Source organism: Lycium ferocissimum, chromosome 11 (genome assembly GCF_029784015.1).
Source record: "Lycium ferocissimum isolate CSIRO_LF1 chromosome 11, AGI_CSIRO_Lferr_CH_V1, whole genome shotgun sequence".
In the NCBI taxonomy this organism is placed as follows: Eukaryota; Viridiplantae; Streptophyta; class Magnoliopsida; order Solanales; family Solanaceae; genus Lycium; species Lycium ferocissimum.
In genome coordinates this window covers 45,515,564-45,524,043 of record NC_081352.1, presented here as the reverse complement: position 1 = coordinate 45,524,043, position 8,480 = coordinate 45,515,564, and the positions used below count along the sequence as shown (strand labels likewise).

General features: G+C 33.9%; 1 protein-coding gene across 1 annotated transcript; it reads right to left on the bottom strand.

Moving 5' to 3' along the window:
- Nucleotides 1–1,396: 1,396 nt before the first annotated feature.
- LOC132036271 (probable beta-1,3-galactosyltransferase 2) lies at nt 1,397–5,956 on the bottom strand. Its single transcript, XM_059426571.1, has 11 exons — nt 5,560–5,956; nt 4,562–4,661; nt 4,383–4,456; nt 4,073–4,284; nt 3,896–3,959; nt 3,272–3,344; nt 3,066–3,186; nt 2,791–2,878; nt 2,589–2,714; nt 2,283–2,392; nt 1,397–1,876 (listed from the first exon to the last, which is right to left on the bottom strand). The coding sequence occupies exons 1-11, from the start codon at nt 5,673–5,675 to the stop codon at nt 1,728–1,730; spliced, it is 1,233 nt and encodes a 410-aa protein (XP_059282554.1). The 5' UTR covers nt 5,676–5,956; the 3' UTR covers nt 1,397–1,727.
- Between the last annotated feature and the right edge of the window lie 2,524 nt (nt 5,957–8,480).

Here is an 8,480-nt window from a genome sequence, read left to right as displayed (position 1 = left end):
CTTTCTGAGGTAGAACTCACTCAGTATGCAGTTCAAACTTCAGGAATAATTCATGTAATTTTAATTTTTATCAGTTCAAATCAGTTTGCTTTTATAATTTCTAACTCAAGAATTTTACTAAAGTCCATGATGGAGTCTTGGAGTTTCAACGGAATAAGTTTGAATTTCAGGACTGTGAGTTTCACCTATAGAAAAATATTTTTAGCAAGGCTTGTTCTAATTTCAAGTTACAAACTCTAGGGCATTGTGTTTAAGTTTAAAAGAGGTACAACTAGTGAAATAACCATTTTCACATTATTTCACTCATGGTACCTATTTTAAAAACTTTATCATTTCACTCATCATACTTATTTCAAACTCCACTAAAAATTTCTACCTATATATTTCAAATTCCACAGAAAAACCTTCGAGTTAGAATTTATATAGTTTCAAATTCCATGAGTCGTTCATGAAATTTCAAGCTCCAAGAACTCTGGCACATTACGCTGGAGTTTCTAACTCCACCTCCATGTGTTGAAGGTGCTCCATACTTTAGCAAGGAACATTTTTGTCCAGATGTTTTTAACTTATCTCCACCTTAAAAAATATTACTATCAATTACATTTGAAATGATAGCTAACCTTTGATTATATGTTCAAAAACTGGCGATTCCAACTAATGTTTTTCCAAAGCTTACCACATAATAAGTGGGCTCAATTCTCATTGTTCCCTTGCCATTTTCCCATGTAATAAAAATAGTTCAAAAAAAGGACAAATAAACCCTAAAACGGACTCGTCCTCATAGTCCACATGAAAGAATGAAGAAAAATTTTCCTCTCGTTGATGCCATCAATTTACCTACTTTCATTCTAGCTCTGAAAGCAATTAATGCCATTGTGAAAGAATTTAGACATCATTCTCATTGATTTGACAAAGGTGTCATATAATACATTTAAGAGAGACCTCCAATAAAAGAATACTGTTAACATCACCTAATACTCGTTAGTTGAGATATCACCTAATACTGTCTATTTGATATAAATGGATCCCTTACCACATATACTTTGAGTGAATTATTGGCAATATCATTCTTTAATGTATCTACCTATATTTTCGAAGCAATAATGTTGTTACTTCACTAATACTCTGCCGGGATCTTAAAGCTCTCGTAGCATTATCTGTTTCTTTAGACGTTTGCTCACATTTTGCATATGGAGCAGCGACATAAATTGCAGGACACTTAAGTTCCAGTATAGTAGAGATATGCGCTCTTAGAGTATTCGTTAAGGTTTCTTGAAAATGAGATTAGAAAGACTTTTTTTTTTCTTTTCACTCTCATTATGGTGGATTATTGGAGTGAAATGCAATGTGACACCATATTTTAGCAAATAAAAAAAGAGTACCCAAGTTGATGCAGCCAAAAAAATGACTTGCATTTATTAAGATTTCACAATCCAATGAACTATGACTTACATCTTAGCCTAGTGGTAAACAAGAAAGAGTGGTGAGAGCCACTGCCTGCTTCTTGCAAGCGGCTTGACAACCGTTCTTCTCTACAAAAACGGAGAACGTTTCCCAGCTAGGCCTCGGTACTCTTTCTTTAGTGTTCCCTCTCTATCTTCCTCTCAATCCACTTCCTCCTCAGTGTGTATCATATGTATATCTGTACTCTCTAGCAATAAAATGAGAAATTTTGACACAAAGCATTGACATCATCTCCTTCCTGAGTTGGGAAGAAATGGATGTGCTCAGATTGCAGCTTTCCCTAAAGCCTTCTCCCCCTCCCCACACCGCCTGTGGACCTCCTTTAACCTATCAACGGACCTGCATATCCCGCTGCACGTCCAGTCAAATGAAGCAATACAGACGTTGCCTGCCTGAGCCTTCCATTCACAATCTGCAGCAAAAGTGTAATGGTTTACATTAAATTTTGATACTCATACAAAGACAAAATTGAACAGGTTTATGAGTTGTAACATGCTGGAACTAACTAGGTCAGGCATGTGCGCAATCACATTCCACATAAGAGAGTATGATATTTATTTGTGCAGTTCAACTTGTAATGCATGCATTATCACCAGAAATGTGGGGTTATTTACAGATTCAGATGTTGGACTCAACCAAATTCTTTAACGCCTTAATTTAATCAAATAACGCTTTTGTAATTCTCAAAGAAAACTTCCCTGGTGAATTTTCAACTTTTCACATGATTCTTATCCTTCCCATCACCCTTAGGCCTTAGACAACAGTTTGAGGGAGATAAAATCTTAACAATAGAACTCATAAAAAGGAAAAAGCTTTACCAGGTGGAGTTCCACAACATAATCTGCGATCATCTATATGCTGCACGTCAAGTCCAATCAACCAAGAGCCCAGTGACACATCCTCATTGGTATACTTATGTAGTACATGCCTGCAACCATCGAAAAGATTAAAAGGGCAGCCCGGTGCACTAAAGCTCCCGCTATGCGCGGGGTCCGGGGAAGGGCCGGACCATCGAAAAGATTATGATCAGAATTTCAAAACATAAGGGGATGAATAATTCTATTTGGATGGTTTTCAGTCCATATAATTAATTAGAAAAAAATAAAGAAAAGAAAATACTGAACTGGTTCACTGATATGTAGGAGGCTAGGTCCTTCGAAATGGCATATATTTGGCCCGTAGCGTGACGGAAATACTTGTTTCCCGTCTCCCCGAATTTCCAGTATTCTGGCTCATGGTACCTTACTCCCCTGTTCAATAGAAAAGAATAAGATGCTAAACTAATGGAAATTAAAATTGAATATAGTGAGAAAATAAAAGCCTTACTTCTGAGCTAGCACGGGACCAGATTTCATGCACCCAATGTACACACGAGGCTTCTTACGATGCCTTGCCAAAGTTTCTGCCAGTGTACCTGCAATAGAAATAGCAAATGAGTCTGATTTGCAGTAACAAGTTAATAAATTTGGACAAACTTTATCATTTTCCTCTTAGGATGTATTACATAAAGTATTGTCTGCTAATTTATTACGGGAAAGTAAGATATATAAGATAAGTATGGTATTGCCAAACTGGAAAGAAAATGTCAGAAATTCAGTTACCTATATTTACATGGACATCATCATCAACTTTGATATAATACTCTGCATCCCATAGCTTAACAGCAGTAGCAAAGTAAGTCTTTGTCTTGGCAGACAATTCTAGATAACCCTCGACATGATCCTGTTTAAAGATGTACCAACTTTTATTTACGAAGACAATGTCATAGACCTACTGCATAGTGAGCTAAGTTTAGATAGAAGATTACCAAGCGCAAGAAATCACCATGCTTACTATCCTCAGCTTCAATAGCTCTGTCCAGTATACCCCCTAATGTGGCACTGCACAACAAGATTTATAGCTTGTTAGTCAGCATATTAAAAGCCCATGCCGTTTATACATCTGCAGAGAAAACTGCTAAACATTTGCGACTTCTTAAGTAATGACCAATGGACGGAATGAAATCCAGTTAAAGTACTCAAGGCCTAAAACTAAGAGTGGGGCCCTGCACTATATATATGCTTAATTTCAGAGTACAAGTTTAATTCTTTCTATTTCTATATATAGTCTCAATGGTATCAGCAAGCCCAGTTGTAATTCCTATTCTCACTTTGAGATATATTAGTGACAAAAAGCAACTTAAAAGGAGAATTGATGGCCCATGCATACTGATTCATACACCTCAGTAGAATTTGTCTGATACCCTGACCAGTCCCAAATGTACGTAATTTTCCAGTTACGGGGAAACTCCAGTACAGTGACCATCCATTGGAAAATTAAGTCAACACTAACACAAGTTGAAGTTTGACTGGACGGCAGAACAGGAAGAGTCAAATACCTGACTAGCTGAACTTTATATTAACAAAAGCAAGATGAGTATGCAAACACCCACCCGTGACCGATGACAAAGCGCATAATGATTCCTTTCTCTTCTTCCAGCTTCTTTCTTTTCTCACCTACATAGGATATTTACAAGTTTTAACAAGGTCAGTTATCAGACAGAAGTAATGGCCACCACGAGATGAGTTCATAAACTAGGAGGGAAAAAAGGAACGGGAATAGTCCATACCTTGTGGCATCCATGTAGCACGAACTGAATCCCTTCTTTTTCTGCTACTAAATGCGGTATTTATTCCTACCACCATAAAATATTTTCTCTTTTTAGGTGAATCGCCCTTCTCTATGTCTTGTGATATAGGAGCACCACTAAGAATCGACTCCTGAGTTGCCTTTGCAGCTGCCAACTCCATCTCCAAATTTGAAATTGTTTTGTCGAGTGTCCTGCATAAGATTTGCAGTCATTAGTCAGCATTCAGGGCTGTAATTATCAGATCTCAAAACAATAATAGGAAACAAAGAGAGTGTTGAGCAGAACTCACTGAAGAGCTTGATGTGTCTTAGAAACTTCCCCGAAAACATCTTTGGATATCAGTTTTACATCTTTCTGCTGCAACTAAAACAACACAAGATAGAATTTAAGATATCTAGCATAGGGACTAGACAAATTTGAGGCTTAAGTTGGAGATTTGCGTTCAAAAACTAGAGTGGAAATACTCACAAATTTTGTATTGCAACCTTCTGAAACTAAGCTCAGTCTTTCAGCTTCTACTGCAGTTGTTCTTGTAATACCGCTATTTGTTTCAGGAACCGTCCACAATCTGCAAACAACAATACTTATGTTATTGTGGAATGTCATTTTTCAAAAGTTAATATCCATAAAGAAAGATCATTCCATATAATATTTTCAATATCAAAAGAGTGCCCCAACAACTAACTGATATTCATAACCATCTGCAATATATGGTTTCCTACACTCAGTTCCTTTTCTCAAAATACCTAAATCCTTATTCATATATGAGATTCAGCATGTTTATTATTTAATTCCAAAAATAATTAAATATATATGCCAGGAAACAGGATGAGAGGGAACAATGAGCGAGAAAAACATAGTTGAAGATTTCATGGTTCAAAATCTGTAGCTTTCATTAATTCTGAAATGAGGAAAAAAAAAAAACAAAAAAACAACTGGTGACCAAAGGTTATTTTGAGGCCTAAAATATACAGTTTTTTAAAGTCACAACCAGACTATCATTGCAGATCTATACCTGCTTTTTCATTTTATTAATCAAGTTACCATTACACAAAAAGGAAAATATAGGGGGGAAATCAGACAGAAGACAGAAAAATTCAAATAGTAAAATTAAGAACAACATCAATCATTTAGATACCAAGATTCTTCGAAATAGCTAAAGCTGTACAATATCAATCATGAACTAATAAAATTACCCAAAAAAAAATTCTTCCTGTACACCACCAGATTCACAATGGCAAATTAAGTAAAAGGAAATATTTCAAGAATTGGTTAAGGCTTTTAACCAAGTGCACCATTAATCCTTTTTTTTTTTTTTAGTCAAGAATTGGTTGAATTCAAGAATTGATTGAATTCACAGACTAAAATATGTCAAGGAAAGATACGAAAGAAAAGTTGAATTCACATAGTAAAAATATTACAAGAAAGACTTTAAAATTTCCAAATAAAAGGTGAACTAAATTTACCTGGCGGTGAAGAACATTCCAGCACAGAAACTACCTATACAAAGAAAAAGTGTCCATTTTTGAGAAATAACACTTCTTGAAGGCCCTTCAACAACTCCTCTGTTCTTGAAAGACATTTTTAATACCCTCTCTGATCAAAAACCCATATCAAGAATTCAAAACACCCACAAAGCAAAAGACTTATAATGGCCAAATTTTTAACAAGAAAAACAGAAAACTTGAATTCTTGGAACAAACTTTGAGGAAGATTCAAAGCTATAGGAAAGAAGCTAGATGCTTAAAAGGATGCCTTGTTCTCACTTGTAATTTGTTCCTTTCTTTTATCTTTTGCTCTCCTCTCTCTATAGATACACACACACATTATATAATGTAATAGTAGTATATAACTACTAGTAGTACACTTTGCAGGCAAGGGACTTGAAATAGAAGTCAGAGGAGACTTAGTAACCGTCCCTATACCAAATTTACCAAACTGTCCCTTTGTCAGGACTATGGACCATATATCTCCTCTTATTTAACTTGATGAGATCAGATTCTTGAATAACTGTATGTCTGTAACAGTTTTTTTTTTCTTTTTTCTGGGTAATGTGACGTGAATGCCCTTTACTTCTTTTAACTTTTTCTTGAATGTGAATATATGCTTGACAGTTTAGTTTCAGAGACAATAGTTTAAAAGTGAGGGGAATCAATACAGGGACACGGATAAAAATGGAAAATACATTATCTCTTGACATGTGTAAGGACATTTGGCTAAGTTCTTTGAGCTTGTCCAAAATAATTGAATTCACCTGAACCCATAAATTACACTGTAAAATTCTCACTGTTTTTAGGTTGATTTGTAGATATATTTAATTTTGGGATCACCATTTCAATCATACCTATAGTGCGTAAAAGTTTGTATATCTACATACTTCACAACAATTTCAGATATATGGTATCTGAAGTTTTATATGGCTGAAATTCAGGTACGTTGTCTGAAGTTTAACCATTTTTGCCTAAACTTCAGTTATATGTGGCAGAAATTCAGTTGTTTCATCTGAAATTCATCCACATATGGCGGAAGTTCAGCCATTTTTGTGCCTGAAGTTGTTTCATAATTCAGGCATAAATGCCTTAACTTCAGCCACATGAAAAGCACAGACATTTTATTTGAAGTTGTTCCGAATTGGATGGACCTGGAAAAAAATTTAAAAAAATGAGTACAAATTAAATAGTACTCCCTTCGGATCAAAAAGAGTGTCCACTTAACCATTTACACACCCCTTAAGAAAATGCTAACTCTTTGTCAAAAATAGGTAATTTGACTAAATTACTCCTAATAAACAAGTATTATATATATATATATAAGTACAATTTTGAAAGAATAAGATTAATTATTTCTTAATTTGATAAGTGAATACTTTTTTTTTATCTGGAGGGAGTAATGTCCAAATAAAATAGCTATGAATTTCTTGGCTATTTTTATCTTTGGCATCTACCGGGATAAATAGGTTTCGACTCTCTTTCTCTTGTGGGCCTTAATCTAGGAAAGTTCCTTTTATGTACTTAGTTTACCTTCCTTTTTTCCACCGTACTTAGTTTACCTTCATTCCTAGGAAAATGATTACTCTAGCACATTACATTATATTTAACTTAACTATAAAATACAACCTTGATGGCGCTTAGACTAGACAATAGTTATGTTTGATTTTTTTGTTTTTTTATTTTTGTGAACGTTTGGATATGGTTTTGGCAAATCGTTTCCGAACACATTCTCGTCAGTGTTTAGGCGTGGCAATAATAGTTTTAAAGCGGAAAATAAATTTCTTGTGCTTTGCTTTTTTTCTTTTTCTAAAAGAACAAAATCACTTCTGCTTTTTCTAGAAAAGAATTGATTTATTTCTCGAAAACGATCCATTAATTTGCAGAACAAACACCAAGCAAGTCTATTTTTTGTCATGTGTAGTGTATTTTTCATTTTCAAGTATTCTTTGCATGATGAAAGGTATACAACAATATAGATTTCCTTGTCATCGAGATTCATCTATTTATATTAAAATTGTCGTTTTAAATATGAGAAGAAACAGAAAGTACCTACTTTGATAGCAACATGAAATTCATTATTAATAAATTAGTCTTTCTATAGCTACCAATTGGACTTGCCGTGTAATTCTCGCGATTAAATTATTTTAAAAACCACTTATAAGAAGAGCTGTTAACCAAATAAAAAAAATAAAAATAAAAGGAGTTTTTCTTTTCTCTTCATATATTACCAAAATAGCAATGAGGAGGTTGACTACTTGTGGTCCTTTTAGTAGAGAAAGCTATAATGAAGCCATGAATGTGAGTCTGGTCACAATAAGTGGGGAGTGTGTACAAAAGAAGTAGTTATTCCCTTTTTGTATATAATATTATTATTTGTATTTTAAGATTATCAAAAACAAAAAGGGAAAAATTATACTCAACAGTTCGTGCTCCAATTCCTTTTAGTTCTGGTCTTGCACATGACTTATTTGATTTATCTTCACAAGGCAATATATAACACTTAATATTAATTATAAGTTTGGATATAGACTTTTTAAATATTTTAAAATAAAAATTTTCTATTTGAAAATTACACGAAAAGTACTACAAATCGACTTATCTATTGATTCAAAATATTCAAAAAAAAAAAAAGTCTGAGAAAGCGTAGTAAAAAAACAAAAAAACGTAGTACATTCACATAAACTTGGAAGGATGGAGTAATAATTGTTAGATATCATCCACAATTATAAAATATAAATGAAGAGGAAATTTTGAAGATGTGAAATGAATTTCCATCTTTAGTCGTTCAATGAGTGCTATAACTGTTACAGTTAGGTGATAGGATCGTTACATTAATGAAATAATATTATACTTTTGTAAATAGAAAAAAGTTAACACAATCACAAACTAGCTACTCG